Below are 27,793 nucleotides of genomic sequence, written 5' to 3'. Positions count from 1 at the left end.
ATGCAGAAGAGCCTGTGCTCGTGAGCCACTGTGCAAAGGCAACGGCACTCACACAGAAGGAAGCAGACAAGGTCTCTTCTCCGGCACGGACAGCACATGGAAGCTTCCACCACCACGCTGAGCTTTGCAAAGTGCCAGATCTCAGGCCTGAATCCAGAAAGCCCTTCACAGCTGCTCTGACTTACACACATTCATAAATTCAGGCACAATATTCACCCTTAAAAGTCCTTTCTTTTCCCACATCAGCCTACAAACAGAGACCCAGAATAATTAAGACAGTGCTCATTTTATTGTACTCAGCATGGAAACCAGATGTAAAACAGGAAAACATTAAATTCCTAAGGGACTCAGTCAGGGGGGTAACATTGTTTTAGTATCACTTTAAGATTTTTCACATGCAAACTTCTGTTGGTATGTCTCAAATGAATGCCATGGTACACCTGGAAGCCTAAGACTAACTTTATTTTGTACAGTACATCACGTTCAATCATAGTGTAACTATAAAATTAATAAAGCCACAATATTAGTTGTTGTTAGAAGCTTCAAAGTTGGTTTTCTTCTGATGCTGGCTGACTCATGGCCACAATTTTTTGAAATTAAAAGTTCAGATACACTCCCTGCTTTTAATTCTGGGCAGAGACTCCCAATACTCTTCAGTGTCACTGAGACTTTTACTTCACAACTCAGACTCGGTGATTTTATGTGCCACAAACACACAAATGGTTCTTTTCCATTTTATGGAAATCCCTCAGGACAGTGCCTAAACTTGCTTCTGATGTACTTGAAACTATTGATGGTGAACTGAGCTAAGGGAAGTGTCAGGAGGACCCTCCAGGAGAAGGGTCACCTCTTAACAGCAGAGCTGCTGAGAAGTATCTGAGAGACTCGTAGTCTGCAGCAGATGACTGCTGGAGACTTTGCAGGCAGATTTGTCACTTATTTCTACTCCAAAGAATATCAGTCTTAGAAGAAAGCTAACAAAAACTTACGGTCTGATATTTCAAAATGGGGATTAGTTGATGTGATTCTGTTCCTAAGGAGATCAGATGCTTCGTATCACCCACAGTCTGCTTTTTAGAGACCAGAGAAAGATTTAAACTTGCCTCAAGGTTGTGGAAAATGCTAAACCTCCAGCATTCAATCAGAAGGGCAAAGGTAAAAAATCATTTTAGAGCATGAGTGATGCATGAGACCTGCACACATGTACTTTTAAACAGGGACACACACACATAAGCTTACCTATATCAGAAGTTGTCCTAGTGGAAAAAATAATTCTTCTCTCTGTGATTTGGCTCAGTAATAATGTCACTTTTCTTTAAAGAAGCCTGAATGATAAAAAGTAGGTTTCACTTTGCAAAATCTTCCTTGCCAGGATCTGATGCAAAATCCATATTATAAACTCTAGGCAGGAAGAGCTACTCAGAAAAACACAAAGCAAAAATACCCAATAAACCTCAGAGTTTAAAAAACGAATCAGTTTGGCTCAATTCAGCTGTAACACTTCAGTCTTCCTTTTAAACATCTACAGTGACTCAAGTGGGATAATTTAGGCCCCTAAGAGAATATTGAAGCCAGTTCAAGTTACAGGTCCTGACCTTCAGGTCACACAACAGCATCCAATGGCACCAGAGGTATTTTGTAGCGTGCAGTATTTGGGTAAAGATCTACCGCTGTTTCTTTGGGACAACTGAAAATACTGACCAAATATACAGGCATCACAGAGACACCAAAAAATAAACCAGCAGAGATTGGTTTCTAAAACAGGGAGTTAGGGAAAAGGAGGGAGCAGTTTCCCTCAGACCACAGCCCTTAACTTTCCAAGCCCACAGAGTCTGACAATCAGTTGTCTGTCATTCAGAGGAGTTGTTCCCACAAGCTCTGTGCTGAAGTGACTCTGTTGTGGTAGCATTTTGTGTTAATTTTTAAAAGGTGTAGAAGGATAGACACAGAAGAAGATAATGGAGCTAATAAGTTAATAAAATTTGTACTTTCATACAAACATTGCATATACTGAGCTAACTAATGAAACACTGGTATGGTACATTCCATGAAGTCTCCGAACTGAAAACCAGTGGCAGCCAATTTGAATTTCTCATCAACGCTGATTTTCATTTGGATTTCCACTTCTAACTTTAACACTTAAACACAGTAATGAAACTCAAGAGAAAAGCTAGTGCTATCTTTAGAGCCTACATTCAGTTTTTTGAATCCCTTCAATATACTTCTTCAAATGGTGCATTTTACGAGCTCTTATGTTTTAGTGGCAATAATAAACAGTTTGACTGCTTAGAGGTTTTCTTGAGTCCTATTAGGATATATCTATAAATACTAGCAAAATATAGAGCCTTTGGAAGTATTAATTTTCCTAAAAGACACAGGACGCCAACAAAAGAAAAAATATGTGAGGTCAGAAAACAAGTGGGCAAAACATACATAGGAATGGACATTCATTGTGAAGCACCTACACCAACTTTATTTTACTCTTCTTTTTGTTCTTCCCTCCCCCTGTTACTCAATAATTTCTTCTTCTGTATTCAAAATAATGTTTTCTTCTGAAATGGAGAACATAGATATTCCCCTTCTTGTCCCTTCAGCTCTTTCCCCACTCTTTTTTTCCAAACCAAATCAGCAGAATAGAGGCAGAACTTCAGCACTTGTGCCCAAACAACACAAAGCTGGCAGATCCCAACCAAGTGCATACAGATGGATATCACAGCCTGACATAAAATCCAGGCCTATATTGCAAATTGCCTGCAATGAGATGTTCCTTCAACTCAAGTATTGTATTGGTAACACTGAAATGTGCTTTTGCTCATATTTGCTAGTGGAAAGCCCCCTAAGTGAAACTAGAAGTAAAACTTCCATTCTTATTCACAGCTTTTATTAATGGCTCTTGCTACATCGGCCTTCCTAGAAGATGTGACCAGCAGGGAAGGCTTTCCTGACAATGAGCTTGTTTCCCAAAATCTCTCATCTTGGGAAAAAGAAAAAAAAAAAAAAAATAAAAAAAAAAAATTAAGGGTTACTTCAACTGGCTAGGCTGCAACACAGGTTTGGTGTGTTTTTTTCATATAAATCTGCTCTTGGGAATGACAAAGTATTTTCTGTCCTGAACCTTCTTTTTGTTAGCCCAAATGGATTTCCTTGGTTGTTACCCATCCAACTAATGCAATGTGATTCTGAGTCATTGGGCAGAGAAAAAGAATGGGGTGGTGGCACACGGATCATCTCCCCCTACTCTCTCTGCCATATCACTACTCCAAGTACATTTTAATTTTTGAGACTGACATGACACCAAGAACAGCCTTTCTTGGGTGCTACAAGCACACTCAAATGCATATTTGCTAATTGCTACCCCCAGCGTGGTGGTTTTGCTGTTGGTGAAAGACATGTCATCAGTGAGGATTCACATTGTCACCTAGACATTCTATGCAGGAGAAAGCCCTAATCACCAGTGTTAAACTAGCAGGTTGCCTTCAGTCTTCCCTCGCAAGGCACAGTCAAAACCTAAAATATTTCCCATGAGATGTGCTGGTGGTTATCGACTCATTTTTATGTGTTGGCTTTTGGCACTTTATTGCTTGGCTTCCAACGTCTGCAGGACTTCTGCAGCCACCAGATAGTGCCACGGACAATTTGCATCTTTGCACTCGAATTTGCCCAGAACACAGGCTGAGCACTGCATGCTTGCTGTTTCAGTTATTCCCATGCAGTTGTTCAGGTGCATTTGCTCAGTAACTTCTCCATCGGTGCTTTGTAGTACAAATGCACTGGTGAGATTTTCTTAGAAGAAAGGTCATTTCTTCTAAGGGAAGGGAGGGTGGACCAGCTACTGCAGACTCACAGCTGAAAGAGACTGCAAAGAACCAGGAGAGATCTCTCATCCCTTGCAAAGAAGCAGTAAGTCCAGTGCTGCCCCAGCATCCTGCTCATTCCTTGCCAAGCCTAGTTTGTCCTCCATAAAGCAATTCATACCCATATCCTAGAAATATTTTGCAGAGGTGAAGCTAAAAGATAAAATTCATGGAAATCAGTGAATGAGTGATAGCTCATAGTTTATTCTCCTCTGGAAGGAAAAAAAAAAAAAAAAAAAGGACAATCCATTTGTATATTTAGACTGAGCATATTTGTAAAGGGACAGTTCAGAGTAAGCTGGATCACAGCTACAGCAGGGGGAACGCAGAGGGGGACGCGAGCTGAGCCAAGGGACACGGCTTCACACAAAGACACGCTGGGCAACAGCTAGCAAGGGAAGGGGCAGAAGGGAGGCAAAAGGAGCAGCACAGAGCCTTGGACCTGGACAGAACACAGCAAAAACTGCAGACAACTCAGGGAACCTCGTCAGGGCTGACACGGACACAATGTGGGAAGAGACACTGAACTTGTCATCTAACCTGACCTAATGATACTGTCGATATTAACCCCACACAAAATTTCATGTGAAACTCACATCTCAGACACTGCTAGGAAGGGGGTAGAGACAGCAGTACTAACAGAAAAAAGGCTGGAGACTTTCCTCTTGGTAGGCAGAGGTGGGAAGACACTCTCTAATGTGGTGTTTTAGAACTAAAAACTCAGCACCACAAGAAGGAAAGGACTTGAAATAACGTACACAAAAAGCTCCCTGGTATCTGAGGAAAACTAGGAGTCAATTCAGTACTATGCTTAGGGGCAACACTTTTCATCGCACTGGGTTAAAATATTTTATCTTACAGTATTTTACTTTTCTGCTGGGGAAAAATTGCCCCCAAACAGCTACTATGAAGGCTTGGCAGTTGATATACTCAAGAAGTCTGGCCTCCTAAATAACTGGGGACCACTTCAGCTTCACCACACAGGAAAAAAAAAAAAAAAAAAAGAAAAAGAAAAAAGATACTAATACTCATTTACATGGTATAAACCTGTAAGATTTAGAGTAAGTTGTAAGAGCAAGATCTACAGAGTAAGTCAAAGTCAGGTACGTGGTACTAGAGACAGAAATAAATTATCATCCTGATTCATGAAATATCTTTAATGGTCTAAAAGTATCTCCTGTTTAACTCTAATACTCTGCAGGATTACAATATCCAAACCATCAGTGCTTTGCAGGATTGATAACTAAATTTTCTACAAACTGCAGGAGCTCCCCAGCCTCCCATAATGAACTCTAGTGGACAAAATACAAAGCTACCGGGAAACACATTTTCCAAGTTGAAAAATATTATTGAGGAATGAGACCAACATCTATTTCAGACATTATTGTGTATCATAACTCTGGAGAAACAGTCACTAAGCTACCTTTTATTAGCAGTTTCTACAACTAAGTTCAGAAATACAGCAAAGATTGTCTCAAGATTTCAGTACTGCTGCAAATTTTTCAAGTTAACAGTATAATGGTTCATAATATAGAGTGTTAGGTAAAATAAAATATCACACAGGCTAAATAAATGGGTTATGAAAGGCAGCAAGAAAAGCACCAAAATACTGAAAAAAACCTGTAGAGTTGGCTAAGGACTTAAAGGGGAAAAAAAATCAGTGTAACACACTAGACATAGAGGCTCATGGACCCCAATGCACAGAGAGCCTGCTGCTATGGGAAAACATTACTGTGCATCTCTGGAGAGAGAAGAAAGATCCACATCACTTCAAAGAGTGATTTAGAAGAGAGGTGCTCAGTGCCATGGGAGGCTGGGAGCAGGGGCTGCCCACCCCATCTGAGGAGTCAGAATGGCTCCCTGCTTTTTAAAAGACTCGGCAGGGGTACCAGGGTGAGGGTGGGCACCGTCCTGCTGGATGCAGGTCCATCTACCGATGCGCTCTCCTGTGCCCCGACGGCTTGTACCTTAAGAGTGGCCACTGCAGGGGACAAAAAGCATCTCTCTCACCTCCCCTTCTGGCCATCAACATCCCACTGATTTAGCTTCTCCCAAAGAGAGAATCCTTCAGTCTTGATCCTCATTCTTTGCCTGGTTCTACATTTCACCAGGAGGGGAAGAGCGGCCTCCCTGGGGCTCACCTGAGAACAGCGGCCCACAGTATGAACAGAAGTGAGGCTGCTCAGCAATCAATGTCCATAGCTTGTTCATGGACTTGCCTCGGCACGGGTAACTTACAAACCAGGAAAGTTGTCTTGTGTTAGGTCTTTACAGCTGTTGAACCTTAATTCCACCTCCCTCAGCTTCCCCCAGTCCACCCCTTTGAGTAAGACCTCATAATGCACATAAATAAATTCCCATCATTCTGACAATTCCTCTGCTTCCTGCTTTATCAGAAAGTGCTGCTCTCCCTGCAGCAAGGTGGCGATTGAAATTTGTGCTTTTGCTAAGTGCCTAGCTTTTCATCTGACAGCAGTCAAGGTTGGGGCATAACGTGGAAATACACCAGCTGTGACAATAATAATGGCAGGATGGAGCATGTGGCTAGTCAGAAAACAAAGGAGGATCATTTTCCACTGTTGCATCACAACCCCAATTACACAACCAAACAGCAGGACTTGAGGGGAGGGATTCTCTCCACCACTGCAGGTATTTAGGCACCCCTGCAAACCACATCAGTCTAGCACAGAAGAGGGAGCAGGTCGGACGCAGCAATTCGGACGCCTAAAATTCTGCAGCATGGACTGGAACACGTTGTGCTGCCTCCCTTTCAGTTTTTTATTTGAGGATGTATCTGAGGAAATGGATTTCCGGGTCTGACTGTTTTGGGCCCGGATCAGTTTCTCGTGTTCCCGTATTTGTCTCTGTAAGTGGTTCTGGATGGCAATTCCCAGGGATTCTGGATCGAGGGAAGCACCATAAACCTCCCACGTCATTCCTTGCTCATCCCAAACAACATCCCTGACGTGTTTGGACTGCTTCACCTGTACTTTCGCCTCCATGGCTGGGGTGGAGTGCTTTTTGCCCTCCCCCAGGTTCGGCACAGCCTGAGAGGAAGCAGGACTCACTGCAGCGTGGAGGTCGTGTCTGGACCCCCTGGCCCGGAGGCCCTGCTGCTGGGGCGCTGCCGATGCTGCCACGGGAGGGGCAAGACTTGCAGAACTCACGCTCAGCTCGGGTGTCAGTCCTGCCTGCAGGCTCTGGCCACCAGCCATCCGAGACTGGCCGCTGTCTCCGTGGCCTCTGCTCTCCTTCTCCCCTGCATCCTGTGAGCACGCCTTTGCATGGACAGCGGCAGGCTGGCTGCTAACGTTCAGCCCTCCTTTAGGATCAAGCACCACCAAGTTTTCTTCCTTTGGTTTTACCACGGATTGATTAGGACTGGCCTGCCCTTGACTCGCACCCTTGCTTTGCGCAGGCTTTTGGTCAGAACTGCCCAGGACCTCCTTCTGCTTGACCTCACTGTCCTTGCCAGAGAGTGAAGGTGACTTGCTGCTTCCTACATGAGGGACGAGATCTTGCACGCTGTTCTGGGCTCCTGGGACAGCACCAGTGGAAGTGGTGCTTGTGTCACCAGCACCAGCCCCAGACTGTGATGGAGTTTGATTACTGGGGTCGACTCCAAGCTGCTCAGCTGGGATGGGCTTTGGTGAGACTGGAGCATCCTTTGGCAGCTGAGCAGTGTCCTTGACATCACGGGCTGCGCTGGTCATTTCAGCATTACCCACAGATGTTCCTTGGGAGGTAACAGCTGCAGGGGAGCAGGGGAGAACAGGTTTTGCATTATCTGCTGATACTGGAGATGCCACATCAGATGGGACCCCGGGCAATTTGACAGGCTGGGTTTGGGCTGAAGCGGTCACAGCCACAACAGTCGACTTTGATGTGACACCAGGAGAACATGGAAACTTTTGTTGTGAGGATAAACTGTCAGTAAGTGCAGCCTGGCTCAGCCCCATATCTCCTTGGTAAATTATATGCAGTTCTTCCTTCTCCTCTGGAGGAGAATTCCCTTTTAAGAAGGCAGCAAAGATGCTGGGACTTGTGGAAGCTGATTTGCTCTCCACAGTGGCCACGGCCTGAACCTCAGCATCCTGCCATGTCCTGCTTACAACTTCCTGAGTAAAAGGGCTGCTCTCTGGCTGAGCTGTCATTGTACCTGTTTCTCTGAATTTGGAGAGCTGGGTGGGGTTTGGACTCCCAGGTGTGGGGTCCAGGTTGTGTACAGGATGTGGACTCCCGTGGCCAGACTGGGCCGGTGCCTTGCTGCTCTGCATCGCCTCAGTTTTACCTGGGGGATGCAACTGCGCCGTGTCTGCAGTCCCGTGTTTTGCCTCCAGACTGGTCTGCGGGTCTCTCCCCAGGTCAGCTTCGGTTTTCCTTGCTGCCAAGGCTGACTGACACACAGCAGAACCATCATTCTCTGCCGCCCTGTCTTTTTCCCCTCTTTGCAGAAGGCTTGCCTGAGAAGTATGACAGAATTGATTAACCCCGACAGGATCACCCGGGGAGGAATAATTTAACACTTCAAGCGCTGGCTGATCATCAGTTCCCTGAGGTTTCAAGGCAGAGTCATCTATCTGTGTCAGGGAGCTCGTTTTGGCCTGGCTGCCTTGCACAAACTGCCGGGAGCTCTGGGGGGCTGGCATCATCTCTGGCCCCTGCCCCACCAAGAGGGCACCCGCTGCAGCAAGGGCTGGCGCTGCCGGTGCCTGGATGCCTGCTGGCTGGGAACAACCAGCAGGCTTTACATCTGCAGGATGCCCCTCTGCAGCTGTGCTGGCCAGCCTGGGAGAAAAGGATTCCTGCTGGCTGTCATCGTCTGTGTGGCACTGCTGGCACCTCTGTGTGCTGGCAGCACCTGTGCAGCTCAGGTCGAACAGGCAAACCCCAGCTGAGCTGGACGGCGCACACGGGAAGCCATTGCTGGCCTTCTCGCCACTGGGGGCTTGGGGCTGGTGCTTAGCAGGCTGCAGGTCTCCCAGGTGCTCCTCCTCTGCAGAAGCTGAGACCAGGGAAAGCTTGGCAGATCTCAGAGGATCTGGTACAGTCCCCATGGACTGTCTTTGGGATGCTGTTTGTCCTCAGCTTCTTGGAGTTTTCTCGCTGGGCAGGCTGTCGACGACAGGCTTCCCGTGAAGCTAATCTGTTAATGAAACAAACACAGTGTTAGCAGCAGTCAGATTTAAGAAAAAGTACCCAGAACTAATTGATTTTACAGTGTGAAGAGAAACTTGCAGGCAGGGGAGAAAGTAAAGCACCCAATCCTGCCTGGAAGTCACAAAAAAGACAGATTTCAAGGATTTCCCAATTCTCAGGTTTGGGTGGAGAAAGCAATACTGGGGACAGAGCAAAAACAGCTCCTGTGTTGTTGATATACTAATGAAAACATTGACATGCCCGGGGCGGGGGGTGGGGGGAGGGAGGAGGAAGAAATATGAAATGAAAGAAGAGGTACAGACTTTGTGTGGACGTTTGAGTCATTAAATAAAATCCCTGTGATAACATTCTCTAGCAAGCCACCTGTGGAAGGAAATGCCTATGCGAAGAACAGATCCCTAGGTCTGAGTAGGTTCCACATCTTCAGTGAACACCAGTTCCCTGTTCATCTCAAGGACAGCCTTTCTAGCTCCACTACCAACAAGGACACAGATACAGGGGGCAACAGGTCAGTTCAGACTCACGTGAATGAACCCAAACCTGACTGGTAAAAGGAACATGGAGGGATCACAACCGGCTGGGTGATGCAGTTGGAAACCAAGAGGAGGTACTGCACACCACGGCTGTGCACATACTTACTGCTGTCACATTTAGTTCCTTTGAAATAATTACAAGGAAGCCAGCTTGATTAATAAATGGGGTACAGGTGACCTAGAAATTAACTTACAAGGAGGTGGTATGAAATTGAAAGGGGAACATTGCCGCGGCGCAGAACAGGAGTGGTTCCTGCCATACCCAGGGAAATGTGGGGGAGGGATTTTAAGCAGGTAGAACAGAGTTATCCAGGCTGGAATCATGCCAGGACTGCAGAGAAACCATCCCTTCAAACAGGACGTGATCTCCAAAGGTGCTTGCTGGCTTTCCAAAGGGCTTAGCACTGCCCAGCCTGGACACTGCTAGAGGTCAAGGATGGGATCCATCTCAACAGAGTGGTGGTAGCCACTGATAAAATCCCACCCCACTCTTCTTTTAAACTGCAGGCTACCTGTGCTTGTTTAAAAAGCTTTCACTGGCTTATGTTTCCAGCAAAACACAGGTATGAGACCTGGGAGACACCCAAGTTTTGTTAACCTGGTGATGAGAACACTGCTGTACCTGTTTGTGTGCCCCTGTCTCTGCAGGCACACAGTAGGATCTCCCTTGCTACATTACTAGGGAGATGCTGGGGGAAGCAGTGGAGCAATCACTCAGCTGTTCCAGACCCTCCCTTCTCACTAGAAAAATCAATAAAAGCTCTCTCCAGAAAAATCTCTGCTCTCCTTTTCTCAGCCTGGATGGCAGTGGTATAACTTCCTCAGTTTCTGTAAAACCAGTCCCATATTTCAACACCTTAAGATACGTTAATAGAGCAACAGGAGAAAAATGCTCAATGAAGGAAACATTTTTAAAATACAACCAGCCTATTTTTTTCTAAGAAAAAGAAAGTGCTGCAACTTATTACTTATTCATTAAGCTTTCTGTCTTCCAGGTATTAAAAATTTATTACTTTTATAATGCCTCTTTAGGTTCTGTCCAACTACAGAGATATAGTCTGTGGGGTTAAGCCAGCCCTGACAAACTATAATCCTGCCCCTGAAGGATCCCAAGTTCCTTGGCTGTGCTCTGTGACAGCAGCCCAGCATCACCCCACAACGGTTTTCCAGGAGGGCTGGAGAGGATCACCAAGCTTTCTGAGAAGTACTGAGAGCATGAAAACCAGGCTGCAAACCAATGGAAGTTTGTGGCTGCCCACAACATGTCTTGCCTTCATTTCGTTCTCACTTTAAGGACAGCCAATACAGTCCTGAAGGAAGGACAATTGTTCCATGTTCACCCTGTTGTGCTACAAACATCTAAGGGCTGCGAGGAGAGGAGCAGATGGCTTTGGGTAGCCAATGGACTAAGTTCTGTTACTCTCTTCTTTCCTTTTCCAAATATCGACGCAAACCAAACCAGTATATACAACTGGGCAGGTCAGATATCTTTTTTCCTTATTTTTTAGATCCAGAGTTTATTTAAGAAAAATTAAGCAAATAATGGAACAAAATCAATCCCCATTTTTAGGATGAGATGTACCACTCAGCAAACAGTGTCAGAAGAAATAAAGATTTCAGAGAAAATCTGTTTGGCTCTTCACTATACAAATCCTGGACAATGCAATCTGCATACTGGAGCATTATATTAACTCATACCCACTCAACAGGGCATTGATTCCTAATTTTTCAATTAAATGAATTAATTCTGGTCTGAATTCTGCATGAATTCTCCCAATCTGTTTAGTCGCTCTTCCCAGATTCCCCTGAAACACACAGTTGAATGTCTGCCTCATATGGTAACCAAAAGAGATTTTGCTACCAGTCCTTGACATACAATATCAACAGAAGAAATTCTTCCCCAGAAAACACACCTGGAAATATTCTCTGATGTGGGACAACTGAGCATAGTCCAGATATTTTGCTTGATATGGGGGTTGGGGGTTGGATCATCTGCCTGGAATGACTCTGCAAATGAGTTACTTTCTGAGAGTAAGGTTTCTCTAAAGACTTTGTTGTCAAAGTCATGGGAACTATTTTTTAGACTGTCACTAAACCATCCTAATGACAGAAGCCAAAGGCACTGAAGTAGCCTAAATAAGCATGGTAACTTAGGAAAATATGCCAACTTAAGAATTAATAAAATTAGAAAGAAAGCAAAGTATTTTGAAAGAGGGCAGCAAGGAGGCCCCACAGATTATAGAATTAGAGAAGTAATTTTGTTATTAGAATCTCATTTATGATTATTGTCTCATTTTTATTATTTGAGTCCTGTTACATAGGAATGAAGAACAATATTGGGACCTGTGGGCAACACTACTCAACTGCCAAGACAGTGAGGATTCAAACAAACAAGCAATATTGCCTGCAAGCAAATACTTAGGAAAAACAGAAATACAAAACTCAGTAGAAGGCCAAAAAACATGTCAAAACAAATCAAGATCGCTGATGAATTTTTCAAGTCTTGTATGCCAGACCTGGAGCAATCATCCAAAGTTTTCTTTTAACAGGAGGTGAAATTAGTGTCTCTACAAAGGTCAAAATCAATTTTTAGTAATAAGAACAGATTTGCTACACCAACAGAGTTCTCCTTATCCTTATTCTTGCAGATCAAATTAGCCTGCCTGACTGCGTCAATCTCATCTCAACACAGAATTATTCTGGACCTTTAGCAACAGGAGGTTTCTGACTTTGGCAAAGTCTGTGCTTGGCTTTGGTCTGGGAGGGTCTCTGCATGGCCAGCAGACCATCACGGGCTCTTGTAACTGAGTAGGTTTTTTCATGTGCTGTTAAAAAATCTCAAAAAAAACCCCACATCCCAAGAAGTTTCAAGGCAACTCAATGCTGACAATGAAAAGAAACTCCTATCTATTTCAGTAATACCCAACCCCCAATAAAACAACACGGCAATTTTTACTCTTGCTGCCTATGAGAAAGTCAACAAAGCCAGGAAGTCTGCATGTTTCATAATACAAACCAATAAACTTTCGGCAAATTCCGACATAAGATTCTGCCTTCCATTCCTTCTGAAAGAAATCTGAGAATCTGGAGAAGCACAAATAAGACTCCCAGCATCTCCACCTATCCTCACCTGTAAAAACAACTAAAAAGCAGCTCCCAAACGAATCAAGCACCCCTTTCCCAATTCCGGATTCTCATCACCTTTCCATTCCTTGAGTCCCGCACTCTTTGAGCCCTCTCTTCAACCTTGTCTCTGCAAACAGAAGAGCTGAACACTTGCTCTTAATAGTTCTAATCTTACAAGATCTTCCAGATCATCACAAAAATCGTTATACAGCCACATCGGTTAAGAACAGAGATAAACATCTGCTGAAGTGGGAATTTAGTCTCTGTTCTCATTTTCTAATCTGAGTAAAAAGACAATGCTTCACCTGAGCTCATATTAGACTACTAACTGTATAGAAAATAAAATGCATTTATTTAATTTTTAAATTTACAAATGCACTTACGTCCTTCTAATTCTGCAGCCAGTGGGTTTTTACCCTCTTTTCAATGTCAAAGGGTGTTTGTTATTCTGTTTCTTGTGAAAAAATTTGCTACATGGGTTATTTTCTTCTAATTATCTGTGGGATCAAAAAGACTGGCACTAAAATGAAAGACAGCACAAAACAAGGACACATTCATTAAAATACAGAAGAGATTGCCTGAAGAGGTAGGATACAAGATGCAGAGCTTCCAACTTTCAGTATGTTTTGGGATGCTGACAGGAGACAAATTATTCACTGTGATGACAGGGAGGGAAGAGGTGGTAGGGATGCACACAGATGCCTTGCATACCTGTGATTCCCACCAGAGATGGGGCTGGCATTTAAAGAAGAAGAGTGCCCCAAGTCCCAGTTCTTCTTCTACACCTCAGGAATGCACATGTTATTGCAGGTCAGACCTGCAGACAAAGCAGGAACCTGTGCTAGAGACAGGTAGAGAGCTGGACAGCAGAAGCAACATGTTCAGCATCACAGGGCTGCAGCACCTTCTGTGCAGACATTAAGCAAAGTGGGTGACTTTACACACACCATAACACTGCATCAGCTGGAACCACCAACTGAGCCACATGAACAGCCCTGAGGAGAAACCAGATCCAGCCAGGACTCCTCACCAGACCCCAGAGCTCTTCCTCCTGAACGCTGACATGCAACCAGCAATGTCTATTGGGTCTGCTCAGAAAGGTGTCATGATGCAATGAAAAATGGAAATGGCAGAGATAAAAATGGGAAAACACAAAAACAGGGTCTAAGAGCTCATCTTTGTTTTGTATGGTAGTAAACAGAGTAAAATCATGTGAAAATCAAGGGCAAGACACACTACCATTTTCAGCCAAAAGGAGATGGCTGCCAATCAGCCTGACACCTACTGCAGATTTATTTAGCAATATTTGTACATGCTGAAGAAACACATTTTTCTGCCTGTTGTCTCCTCCCATCTTGCATCTCTCTGCCAAGTATAAAGATTAACTCTGCAAAGTGCAGAACATGGTAACTCCACTTTGGAAGGACAAAGCTCAGCTTAACCTGCTGCCCAAAACCTACAGATGAGAAAATGTGTAAAGCCAGTCCTACAAATGGTACACTAGCCTCTGGGACTAATACAAAGCAGAGCAAACTGCTTTGCACCTTCCTTCATTCCTCTCAGCTCCTGGCAAACCTTGAGTACATCTTGCCAAGAGCCCTGACCAGGACCTTGCCCCAACACTTCAAAGCAGTCCAGGGGCACATGGGGACCTTAGCAGTCACTCAGGGACAGATGTGTGAGAATATCTGCAATTGGCTCTTAATAGACAGGCACAGAGAATAAAAACTGTGTGGTGATCAAGCATGATTCAGCTCTACCGTCCTGCTGGCAGTTACCCTACAATTAGAAAGATGTCCATCTAAAGGGAAATACAGCTCTGCTCCGAGACAGGATGTTCCAGCCTGTGTCCCATCTGTTCCCTGTGGGCAGCACCCATCTTGCCCTGGCCAGGAGACAAGCAGCAACCCCCACATCCAGCTCTGGCACCTGCTGATGAGGCCCTGGTGGGAGCCCGTGCACTGTTAGCAATGCCAGAATGCAACTCAGCCCCAAAAGCCGGGCTGCCCCTGCTGAAAATGTCATTGTCCTCTGGCCACAGCCAAAGGCAACAGGCTGCTACGTGCTGTAGGTGTCCTGCAAGAACATCATGCTTATATGGGAGTAAGAATCAAGTGGTTATGGATTTACAGGTGCAACATGGTTCAGTGAAATTCTTCTGCATTTCCTGAAAGAAAATGGGTTTTCCTCACACTCCAACACTATAAAGCAAGAAAAAACAGTATTTAGAAGAGATAGAAAATACAGTATTGAGAAGATTGCTAGAAGACAACATTTGGCAAGCAGATTGAAAATCGTGGTTTAAATTAAGCATTGTGATATCTGCTGCCATTGAAGTTTTGAGCCTTCAAAGTTCAGTCCTTTCTCACAGATTAAAAACCCTTCCCAGGAGAAGCTCAGATCCTCATGTAATCACAGCCTCTAGAATCTCTCCAAAGAGCCTCACACATCCTGCCTGGCATGGGCAGGAACCACAGGAGGGCTGAGTGTCTATGACCTCCACACTCTTCTCTCTCTCATATCATTCCACCCACTCAGCTCACCCTCACAAGCATGCCTCCTGTTGCAGACAGGGGCCTTGGGTAGCAGCAGGGGCTGCAAAGACAGGCTCTCCCCCTGCACACCTCCTCCCAGAGCTACAGCACCTGATAAAAAGGCTTTCTTTGGCGAGGCACGTAAGCATGCAAAAGCCCCTGCTGAACGCTGCGCTTGCTGCAGAGCACCGCAAAGAGCCCATCAGTCTTCCTCCTCCAAGGTGAAAGGGAAGGATAAATGGCTTTATGAAAACAGCTAAATCAAACAACAACCACACCGACTGGCAGCCAGCTGTAATGGTTGCATAAGCTACAGCGATATTCCTACCTCACATCCTGGGCCACCCTGGAGGGGAGGCAACACGTGGGTAAAACCACACAGATATACCTTCATTGGTTTAATTGCATGTTATTATGTTTAGCCTCATTATTTATCAGCAGTTTTTTCAGTGTCTGACCCTGGAAGTCATTTTTGAGGAAATGCAGCCTGACTTCAAGGGTAAGCCATGTTTCAGGAGGAAGTCTGTGGGCACACTCCTGACACAAGCACATGAGAGGAAACCAGCAACCTGCTGTCCACACCAGGCAGGTGACTCCACATAGCTCACTGCCACTGCTTATTCTACTTCAGCTTACTGTTGTATAAAAACAAGACGTGGTTTTTGAGGAGTGTGAACAGGAGGGTCACATGTACCTCTCTAACACCACTTTTGTATTGGTATCTGGTGTCAAAAGCAACAGAATTTCTAACAACCAATGGGAATTTCACTCCTTACCTATCCTGCTATCTTTCTGATAAAAGCATGTTGAAATCCAACCCCTCACTAACACATATTATGCAGCTGACTGCATTTGAATGTTGACAGATGACAAACAAAAGCCCTTCATGAGCTTTTTGTGAGAGCAGTTTAGCAGTACCAACAATAAATACCTTTTTCCTACACAGCAATGCCAACGTGACTACATAAAGCAGAGTGATCATCTTTAGGGATAAAAGCATAATCCTGGCTTGTTGCCCATGCAATTCTTGCAATTCTTTGTTGCCCAGACAACTTGCAATAACCAGGATGATGTGGTTTACATGGACATCCATCCACTGGAAGCTGGACTAAGACCAAAATCTTTTTTCTGTGGTCAGGAAAACATAACCACTGATGAGCAGGTATGTCTTGGAAAGGGTGGCTCTAGGGACAAAGGCTATTATGTACTTCTAACATGCTTTCAGGCCCTCAAAAGGAAGTTTCCGGAATTTCATTATGACTGCTGTAAGAGCATTCCCCCCCGTGCACTGAATACAAACATTCATCTTGTGGCTGAAGCATCCACAGGAGTAGAGTAACCACTCTAGACAATTAGGCCTGATTTGCTGCTGAATAACCATATTATCAGTGCCCAGAGAAATGTTTTGTAGCAGCACTTCTTATTTTAAAACCAACCTTGCAAGCAAGGAAATTCTGCCTTGAAAGAGCTGACAGTGGGATCAATGTCTTTTGCATAAGGTAAAACCCCAAAACTATAACATTTAACACTCATGCACACACAGTCTGAAAAAATGAAGTTCTCCTCATATATCATTTTAATGAAGATGCTGGACTCAGTATTAGAGAAGGGAATAGATCTTTACATAACAGGCCCCTGGCAAGGGATGTATCCATTGTCATTTACAGGCGTTATCCTAACGGAAAAGAACTACTCCAAATGGCATGCAATTAGAGAAGAACGATGCAGTGCCTACCCAGTCATTACTGTAACAGAAATTTGCTGTACTGTGTGATTAACCTAAGAAAGGCATGATGATGATCTCACCATGTCTGCTCTTGCCTCCTGGCTATCAAAAAACACAACTCATGTGAATAGAGAGGCTGGCAGCTGAAACAGCTATCACTGTAGGTTTTTTTTAAAAAAAAAAACAAAAAAAAACCCCAACAGTTAAAAATATCTTGCCTTCTTCCTGCTGCCACCTCAGCAGTTGCTTCCTGTTTTTTCACGTTGTCACTTTGCTCTGCTGCTGGCTGTCATTGACAGTAAGAGCAGCAAAAAGAACAAAATAATCTCCTTAGCAAACTGCCTCCTGCTAAACACCTTCTCAAAAAACCCATGAGAGGAAGTGCCATGTGCTGGGCCACTTTTTGTCTGGTGTATTGAGGCTCTGCAGGAAACCAAATGGCTGCAGGTTGGAGGCCTTCGGTGTTCAGGGATAAAATCTGAGCAATTCTGTGGTATCTTTACAATGCTGGTAAATGCTCTTTTGAGGGCAGTGACTCAAACCTGTGTGTCCAGCTAAGGACTCTAAGCTGCTCACCTCAGTCACTCAAGCTTATGATGGGACTTTAGTGAGACCATTACATGAAAAGCTGTCATCTCAGCCTCTTCTTTTTCTTTACTTGAGGCTATACGCTTTATTGTGCGTATTTATTCCCTGACCCTAGTGGAACTGGACCACACCAGTGCCTCATTCATTATTTGTTTAACTGATGAAGAACTGCACGTGGGATGTGGAGGAACCAACATTTGTCATGTATAATCAGTGAGACCACTGTTCTTTATATCCAGAAATGATGGAACAGCCTAACGGCGTACAAAGCACTGTAGGTGGGTGATGGTTTCCAGTCACCTGACTCTAATGAAGCTCAATGCCGGATGGGAAAATGGTGGTAAAATATTACAACTATAAACTACACCAGGTTTTCTCTGGTCTCCAGCCAGAGCTGACAGAAAGTGCTGAAGGATGCATCTGAGCAACCTCACAGATGACAGCGACCGCCACTATGGCAGAACTGATCAGGTAAAATTGAGAGAAACTGACTGTTCTGGCTCTTGGCTTGAGCAAAAGGCGGTACTGGCACTGATACCAAACCAGCACTGCTAAAAATCAACTCCCAAACCTTGCATCACTAGCTTTGGGTCCTGAAATTCACTATGTAGCCAGAGAGTTCTTTTGGACAAAGAGAGGCTCTTAAGTCTTCTCCATCCTGCACTTAGATGTGCTTGAACAAAGAGACTGCAAAGCTTCCTCCAGGTGAAGCAGCCAACTCATTCACCAAGTCGTTCTCTCAACACCTCCATCTTCCTACAGCAAAGAAAAACACAAACAGCTGTGCTGTATTATGGTTTATTTTAGGAAAAACTCATTATTTGCAGTCTATTCCACAGGTGTTTAATGGCAATAGCTTTTAAAAGTTGGCCTTGCAGGGAGCCCAGGAGTGTAAAAATCTCTCATGCTACACAATTGCAGGAACCACCCTCACTACTGTTAGAGTTGTTTCCTAACAATGGCTTATACAAAACATGTATTTTTATCTGGAAATTCAATGTGCTTCTATCCTTCTAGCCCCAAGAAAGACGGCAAAGGTATCCAACTGTCTGCAGCATTTTATACTGTGTTTCAAATATGATTTTCACAGGCATAAGAATAATTACATTCTCTGCTTCTGTATTCCTAAAAATCTCAGCGCTCTTAAAACAAATACTTATTTAGTGTCTGACCTGGGAAGTCCCATCTGTTCTGGAACCAAACTAAGCCCAGAACCACTTCCTCAAGGCAGACAACATTTAAGAGGTAGCAGTGCAAAATCTGGAGACTAGCTCAATAAAACAGGCTAGAAACAGAGACACAGCAGGTGTTGCAAGCCAAAGCTTTGCCCACTGTGGTATGGCACAGCCATATCCATATTTTAGACCTCTGCCTTATCCATACCAGGTTTATGGTCCAGTCCACACCCTGGAACTCTGCAAGGCTTACACCGGGCTAATGTGACATCCCCACTCCTGCCAAAGGCTGGCATCTTCCAAGTGAGAGTTCAAGGTTTACACTGAGTCTATTTCTGGGCACACCTCTTCTCCTTATTTCTTCTGCATTTAGGACAGAAGAATTCACATTTACATTTATCAGGTGACTGAAGGCACTAGTAAAAAACATTGGCTTTGACTTGACTCCCTGTCCCTCAGAGTGATTGTCAAATTAGCTAATGAGAATAATTAGCATTAATTGAAATGACAGCTCAAAGGAGTTATATCACATCTGAGTTCAGCTGAGTCTCAGTTTATTGGAGCTGACTTCCTCAATCACCTGGGCAAGCCCAAAGCAGACATCCCCGTGGGCAGCATGACTGGCACTCACTCACGTGGCAGCTTTCGCTCCAGCTCACTTTCCAGGTTCTCACACTGCACACAGCAAGCTCACGCCCCCAAGTATTCAAAAGAGAATAAAAAAAATTATGTGGCACCCCTAAGCAATTATTGAGTTTACCACCTAATGCCCAGCACCTCCCATCAGGCTGCACTGCATTTTACTCCTCTTTGGAGCAGTTTTAGCTGCCCTTGCTCAAGATGCCGGCATATTTAACCCGCAGCTCTTAGAAGTGATCTAAGGTCAAGCTGTACCTTGCTAGAGCACAGCTGTGAGCGAGCAGGGCTGTGGGATAGCTTTGTCCTTGTTTCTAAGTCAGCTGGAGTGGAAGCTGGCAGGGCAGAGTGAAAAAGGATCACTCACAGCTTAGGGTTTAATTACTGGACTCACATTGAACATCAATGCCCCACGCACAGAGGCACACTTGAAAGAGTAAGAAAACATATGGCAGCCTTAGAGCCAGTATGAAAATCCAGACAAGATGGTTTATTTCCACAGCACCACATAAGTACTAGATACTTCAACCAGTCATCTGACAGCTGAGAATGCACAGCAGTCTTCCGACCACAATTTATTTTTATTGACATCTTGCTTATGGATACCATTTGAATTACCACAAACTACGCATATTTACATGATTGAAGACAGACATACACATACATATAAAACCTGATATATGCTAACAAAGAGAGCCTAATCTGGGTGATTAAAGCTGGGCATTGAAATCAAAGAAGCCTGATGCTCAAAAGTGCTGAATAATCAGAAATACCAGTAAAGCCACTAGGATTCAAAAGTTGCTCAATATTTCTGAAAATATGATTTTTAAAAATTCCTGTTCTTATCCAAGAAATGCCAGAAGACTCTAACACTCTGCCACTTTCCTGGATGCCACATGTGAGCATAGAGATACTAAACTCATCACTTCAGCAGAAAACCTCTACTTTTTCTGCCTTTTCAATACAATCTAACACAGATGAAGGTCACAGAGAAAGCCATGCAACAGCCAGTGTCTAATACCAGTGATTTAACTACAGAACTCCTTTCTTCTACATCTCATCATCTACTACTAAAAGCTGTGCAATCACAAGCCCAGCAATTCTGGCTTTAGTGATCCACCTCGGCAACATTACTAAAAAAGTATTCAAGTTAGTTCCTTCCCTTCCTAGATTCAAGTCCTGAATCTACAAAGAGGGAAAGAGACCTCTGCTAAATGAAACGCAGAAACAAAACAAGTGTACAGAATATGCCACTGCTGGCAATTGCAAAGAAAAAAACCCAGATCCCAGAAAACCACCACCTTAAAGCTGAATAAGCAAAGGATGTTACAGACCCAGGAAAAGTACTTGCACATACTCCACCCAAGAAGAGTACTTGCAACCGCTGCAGATTCATAAGCATCCATGCAAGGAGGTAAGCACTTTTGGAAAGGGCTCTGTTATTGCCCTTGCTCTTCAGAAAACTCAGGCTGCACATGGGATCAGATGGGGTATGAACATATGACAAGAGAGAACCGGTCATCCAGTGTAAACAGGGCAGCAAGTCAATGAGATACTGAGCCATCATCTCAATTATCTTTCCATCTTCTTATAGATGAGCTGCTTCTCTTGCAGACAGCAAGGCTGGCAATTTGTTCTGAAACACCTCTCCTATGAACCTGTAGCCTGTGTGCCAGTGCAAGCGAACTCAGGGCAGACCAAGAACAAATGGAAACAGCAGTATGTGGACAGAGGTAGATTGGGTCAGAGGATCAGGTAATGCCAGGCTACAGAGCTGGGAAACTAAGAGCAATTTATCAGCTGCTCATTGTATAACCATATTATCAAACACCGAGGCCACACCCCAAGAAACTTGGCTGTCCATAAGGTGGGAAGCCTTGTCCTCATCCTGCTCAGCTGCTGGTCAGCACAGTCCAGGTAATTCCTGTAGCCTCATTTTCATTATCTCAGCTCTCTTCACTATGGTCCCTCATCTATTTATTAATGACCCTGAGCCACAGGTGTGGGCAGCCACAGGAAAACTGTTAGGTTTGTTCTACTCCAAGTCAAGAGGAGAAAAATATTTTTTGCAAATGCAGACTGCCATGTGAGGTGGTTTGAGAGAGACAGATGTCTGATTAGCACTGCAGATGGGCTGAAAACTCCCATCACCACTTCAAAACTCTCACCCTTTTCCTTTTCCAGAAGGTCAGAAAATGTGTTCTTTTCTCCTCATGTGTGGGAGCTTTGCTTTTATTTTAAGGGAGAAACTGCAATGCCTAGAAATTCATTAGGTCCCTGGCCTTCTCTCTGGGCAGCAACTAGATGAAATGGCTCAGCTGCTGAATTTCAAGGTTAACATGCCTCAGTCCTAAGTTTCTCTCACAAAACTAGAGTGTTAACACTGACCTTGGGAAGACCAGCCTTCTCCCATAGGAATTCAGTGACTTCATTACTTTTACGAGGCTGACATACCTATACCAGTGCTGAGTGAATTCTTGCTGGGTAAGAAGGCAGGAGGAATAAGGGGGGAAGGGGAGACCTGCTCTTTCAGAAAAAACAATGAGGATGTGCAGAGAAAAGTGAGTTGGTTGGTCCCTGTGATAAGAGAATTTTTTTGGCCCTCTGCCTCCTGGACCTAGGCTTGAATGCTCTTCCAGCACTGATTCTCCATCTGTCTCTTACTGTGTGCTCCTTGCCAGACCATTTCACAGCTTCGTATCGCTCAAGGCCAGGAAACTGTTCACAAATGCATAATTTAAAATTGTCTTTTGCACCATAGCATAGCATCGCTTTTGAAAGACAGTTTTAAATATTTGTGGTGTTGACCATGTTCCTATCTCTTGCTGCCTCATGTTGCATGTTCAAGTTGAATAGTGTAAACATTGCTTTGTCTTTTTAAGCCTCTGATGAGCATTTCTTCCCATTTCCTGGGGTTTTCTTGGAAAAGTATTAGGCCTCTCTCTTTTAATGGTTGACCAATGTCAAACACAATTCAAAAGGCTGCTGATTATACAGAAAGCATTTTTTCTGTGTATAGGCACACAAAAAAGAAAGAAAAAATAAAAAACAAAACCAAAAAAATCCATACCAAAATCCTTCAGACAAACAAAAAACCCCATACAGACTGACCTAAAAAAGAGGTCTGTATGCATGGGGGGGGGGGGGGGGGGGGGGGGGGGGGGTATATGCATAAAGCATATACCCCCTTAGAGCATAAAAAGGTGTACATGCATAAAGTCTATTTTACTAAAGTCTGTCATCTTTTCAGTCATGAACAGAAAATCCTCCCTCAAAACAGAATTACTCATTAAGTATATATAACCAATTAACACAAGTGTCAACAGTGAAGAATTTAAGATCAAGATTAGGTGACCTCAATATATTTATCCCAGCTAAATTCTGGTCCTGGAGGTCAGCTCAGAAGTCCATGAATGAAATTCCCCATGCAACACACAAATGTCAATCCTGCTAAATTAATTCAAAGGGTGTGTATGTTTTCATGTGCATTTCTCCTTCAAAATGCTCTCCAAATGCAGGTTTACCCCAAACCACATTTAACTGTCTTTAACTCCACAGTGCAAAAAAGTCATCATATGCTCTACTAGAAAATAGACACTTTTCATTCATCTCTACCTCATCTGCCCTATATTCATTATGAATCAGACATCTAAGACAGGATGACTGAAAGGATGATGAGGTTTGGCTTCCTGTCAGAATGGTAACTATGGTGCTTGGAACAATTTCATATTAATTTCATATCTCTCGTTAGATACCTCTGGTAAAAGGCCAGATTTATACCTCCTGTAAACTACAAAGGAATTACAGCCTTTAACTGCAAGGTCAAATTTCACCCATCTAATTCAGTTTCCTGCTCTGAGCAGCATGTTAGCTACAGACTCTGATACAATTTTTACAATAACAGGTGTGGCTCTGATTGCCAACTAGTCGAACTCCTGTGGTCATTAAAACCCAATTTTGGTTGCTAGAGCTGAGATTATAGATCACATTGAAAAAGAAGAAGGGTTTTACAGACAAATATAAGACAAACTGAGGCTGAGTAGGTGGCATTCATTAGTCACTGGAAGGCAGGCTCTGCTGCTGGAGGAACACCACCACATGAATTGTCCTGGAGCTTCCACACAGACGGAACTGATGAGTAACAGCAAATAACACTTCTTACAGAGCTCCCTTCTTGGGATCATAATATTAGAGGCATAATGTAATTGGAGCTTGCTTTCCTGGTACACACTTAACGAAACTATTATTAGCTTTGCTGTCCTTTTACTTAATTTTCTTCTCCTAAGGCTTTTTAAGGAAGGGCTCAGACATGGTGTGGGTTCTCTCCCTGTCATCTACATGTTTGAGCTGGCTGCTGGTAGAAAAGTCTGCTCACATTCCCGCAGGCATGCCAATCTGGATACAGCAAACACATACAAATAGTCTGCATGCAGGAATCCAGTGAAAAAAACCCAACTCAAACCAAAAGAAACAGAAAAAAAACCAAACCAAAACCCAACCCCAAACAAACAACAAAAAAACACCCCCAAACCCTAGGGTACTATCTCATGAACACATTCAGTCCACTCATCTTCTCATTAGGGAGCAAGTGTGAGTGTGCTTACTGTCCATCTCTTTGGCAAGCACCCTGCTACCTTCCTGTCCCCTCCAGCATGGAAAACTGTAATTCTAAAATAGGTCATTTTATTATGAAAATTTGTTTTCCAGGCAATATTCCCTTGAGGCCCTTCATATTAAGAGTATCTTTTGAACTGGATAAATACTGCTCCTCTATTTCCCAATATCAACTCACATGTTTATGTGATAATGGCCAAGCATGGTCCAGCTGGAAGCAATTCTCAAATAGACCATTTAATAGAAGAGCATTTCTGAAGGAAAGCTCCCAGGTTTTATGATAGGGTATTATCTGCTTTTGTTGCACAGCGGCCTCATGACTTGAGGTTTGAATTGTTCCTTTTAAGTTGATGCGTACCCTGAACCCAGAGAGGAAGTAAAAACCCCTTTTCTCGCCAAAGGAAAGACCATCTGAGTTTCTATGCCTGCAGGAGGAAACTGCTTGTCCCTTCCCCTTCCTAGGCATCAAGCTAATTGATGCTCAAAACAATCAATAAAGGCTGGATTAATTCCCGAGTGCCAAAAGCACACGCAGCTAAATTAATGAGGCTAATCCTTTTGTAATACCCATTTGTTAAAACTTCTCTGCAGCTCCTGATGCAGCTTGCTTGACTTCTCAGGAAATCAATGAAGCACTTCTGTTCCTCAGTCGTAGCTCGCAGTGCATCCTCAAGCATTTTTAGCACCACTAGCACATGGCCAGAACTACAGGCTGAATTCAGCTGATGAACCCTGTGTTCTCAGGAATGAGATAACAGCACAGATTCTGCACAGTTCTCACCTGAAGGCATCACATACAGGTATGGTCTTCCAAATCTACACAACTCTTGGCTGAGGTGGGTGAAAGTACATTTGCAGTTACTAATGCTCTCACGGCATGAATAGGTTTATTTGAAAAATGGTGCAGCAACAGGGATCTGAAAGTCCAGTCATTTTATTCTGCCATACCATGCATTTGAGGTGACTCTTTGAAACACCTCTTACCCTTCCTGTGAAAATGCCTTTGGTGCTGCAACTAAGAATTGTCAAATGTTACCACAGCTGACTTTGTAGATGGGATACCCATCCCTATGGAGAGACGGAAACTGATGCTATTTTATGGAGTAATGAAACAGCTGATCTCGCAAGGCTACTGCTTAGCTCTAGCAGGAATCTGAGTCCTCAAACTCATGCAAACCTTCATAGCCTCTTTAACAGCTTTTAACAGATCCTCCGTAACTATTAACCTCAAGGGCAAGATTAACATTTTTATTTTAATTAACATGGAGAGGCTGTGGTGTGCAGCAGTATTATAAAGAGTTCTGAAATGCCAGCTTTTCGAAGTGGAATAATTCTGTCATCTTGTTTCCATACAGCTCTTCTCAAGACTAGCATCTTTCTGACAAGTATTTTATCACTATTACTTCTACCCCTTACTCCACTCTCAGGCATGCTTATTATATTCCATAATTCCATTAATGAGTCATCTCAACCTTAATCTTTCAATTGTGTGAAGTTTTTCATGAAACTGATACTTCAGAGGAAGGAGAGTGAGTAATGAAAGTGACCCCTTAGTTTGTTAAATACTAAAGTGCGATGGTCCTTCAGCATTTTCTAGCCAAAGGGTTGGCTATGTCCTCAACAGCCAGACTGCTTCTAGGAGAGCTGAGCTGGGAAGATTTAGATGACTTTTACACCTCTCCACTTCTTGAAGTTGGGACCTGGGATCTACGTCATTCCTCAGTGCCCAAAGGCCATCTTAGAAGATGCTCTGAATTGTAGCCAGCTCCAGTAGTCTAAGAAAACACAGACTTGCTAAAATGCAACAGGGCCCTGTCCATATCACCTTCTCTGCTGGAAAATTTCTTACCTGCTCTGTTATACCAGTTTTACAGACTTAATCTGTTATTTGACCCTGTTTTTGGCAAAACTCCACAGAGTCCTGGGGTCCTATGGAAGGGGAGGACTGCTCTCTGAACACTCAGCAGACACACTGCTTTCTGGATCTCACTGGCAATATACTAAAGGTAAAGTCCTTGGACTTCAAAACAGTTTTTTACTAAGACAAAATGACTGCCCACGAGTAGAGAATAACTTTCAGTTAGGCTGGCTTTAGGTTGAAGGACTCTGCTCACCCCAAAGCTGGCAGACACCACATTTCCCTGACCAGAGAAACCACGTGCCAGCTCTACTTGCGACCAAGAGGAACACTCATCTCTTCCCAAAACCATGTGAAATCAGATTAGTAACCAGTCTACTGTTCTTTTCCTTCTCTGTTTCACCCAGGAAAGGAAAAATCCATCCATGTGAAAATTCTGCCTAATAGCATATATTTTTTTCTACATAAATGTTAATGAATTGACTCCTGTTTATGCAAATTTAAGGTAAACATCAGATCCTTTGTTATCCTGCATTGGAAATTCCCACTGTTTCCATGATATCATCTTGACTGATTTTCCTAGCTTCCTAGTGATTATTTCATGCATGTAAAGAGGGGTCCTGGAGTCACCAGAAAAATCCTGAATTAATTCTTCAGTGATTTCACTGTCATCATCTGAGATAAGCCATTGTTTTTTATAGTATCCTTTTAAGAATAGTCATAATGTAGCATAGTATTCATGCCCTCTGTTTGAATCTGTTCAGTTTTTGCATGAAGAAAATGAAAAATAATTGCACATCTTGATTAATTTTCCCTTTTTTCTTGTTTGCCTTCCCTTTTAAAAACTGAACTTTGTTTGCACATAAGTGTCACTGGGAAAAAAAAATTTCACCATTAGAATGCCGTCTGGGATTCCAACTGCAGTAGCCAATATTTGTTCAATGTTCTCAAAAAAAAAGTAGGAAGGCACATGTGCATATAGAAAGCCATCCTGCTCATCTGGATAAAAATGCCAACTGGTGATAATTGCATGATGACTTTGAGAAGCTGACAATATTAATTACCATCAGTGAGCTACAAGAGAATCTCAGGATAGAGGTGTCACTGTGAGAATTCAAGCAAACATTGATTACTTCTCAATATTTTTAGAAACACCTGGTCCATCTAGTAGGGAAAAAAACCAAACAAACAAACAAAAAAAGACAAAACAAACCAAAAACAAAACAGTAAAAGGGCAAATATGTTAGATACGTCTTTCCAAAGCTGAATGTTTGGTCACTATGTTCTGCTTATGTTTGGTATATGTTTTCTTCAGAAAGTAAGAACAGTCCTGGTTGCTAGCTCTCTAGACAACCTTTCCTACAGTAGTTACTTCAGTCCTGACCTATGCTTTAGTTCATAGTTGTAGCTAACTGAACCACTAAAATAATTCTGTTAGCTTTTGCCAGAATCATCCAGACTGCCAATGCTTCAGGGAACACTGCTCTTCCCCCAACTTGTGTTTGCATTAATGTACAGGCACGCAAATGAGAGGGGGTGTGTTATTACTATGTAACCACGATCAATCCACAGACAACATGAATGATTTTAAACTTAGCAATACTGCTGCTTCCTGGATCAGGAGGTCACCAGACCGCAGTGAAGATCCCTGTCTAGCAATGTGCTTCATATCTGTTTTATCATAGTTGAGTTTGACTATGAGGGTTGCCTGAGAGAGGCGATAAATATCTCAGAACACATACTTCTTTTGATGCCCTTCTAAAGAACTTCTCCTCCACTCCCTCAGCATAATACTTCTCCCAAGCTAGACAGCAGTGATATAAATTAGATTTGCCAAGTGATACAAGTTTTCAGTCTCAGCTCAGAGCTGGACTCCACCAAGTCAGACGCAGGCGCCAACAGTATGCAGCGATGCTGAGAGCACAGATACTAACAGTTTAACAGAGCACTGGGATGTCTGTGTCCCCCTTGATTACCTCTTTGTTCTTC

General features: G+C 43.5%; 1 protein-coding gene across 5 annotated transcripts in view; it reads right to left on the bottom strand.

Annotated features, from left to right (window-relative positions):
* Nucleotides 1–270: 270 nt before the first annotated feature.
* GPRIN3 (GPRIN family member 3) overlaps nt 271–27,793 on the bottom strand; it is an 80,461-nt gene continuing 52,938 nt past the window's right edge. For all 5 annotated transcript variants that reach the window (XM_040065213.2, XM_040065210.2, XM_040065215.2 and 2 more), the window contains one exon: nt 271–9,000. In XM_040065213.2, coding sequence (XP_039921147.1) covers nt 6,530–8,911 — 2,382 coding nt within the window. In that variant the 5' untranslated portion in view covers nt 8,912–9,000 and the 3' untranslated portion in view covers nt 271–6,529. The remainder of the gene's footprint in view (nt 9,001–27,793) is intronic.

Source organism: Hirundo rustica, chromosome 5, assembly GCF_015227805.2.
Source record: "Hirundo rustica isolate bHirRus1 chromosome 5, bHirRus1.pri.v3, whole genome shotgun sequence".
Classification (NCBI taxonomy): domain Eukaryota; kingdom Metazoa; phylum Chordata; class Aves; order Passeriformes; family Hirundinidae; genus Hirundo; species Hirundo rustica.
This window is presented reverse-complemented; position numbering and strand designations above follow the sequence as displayed.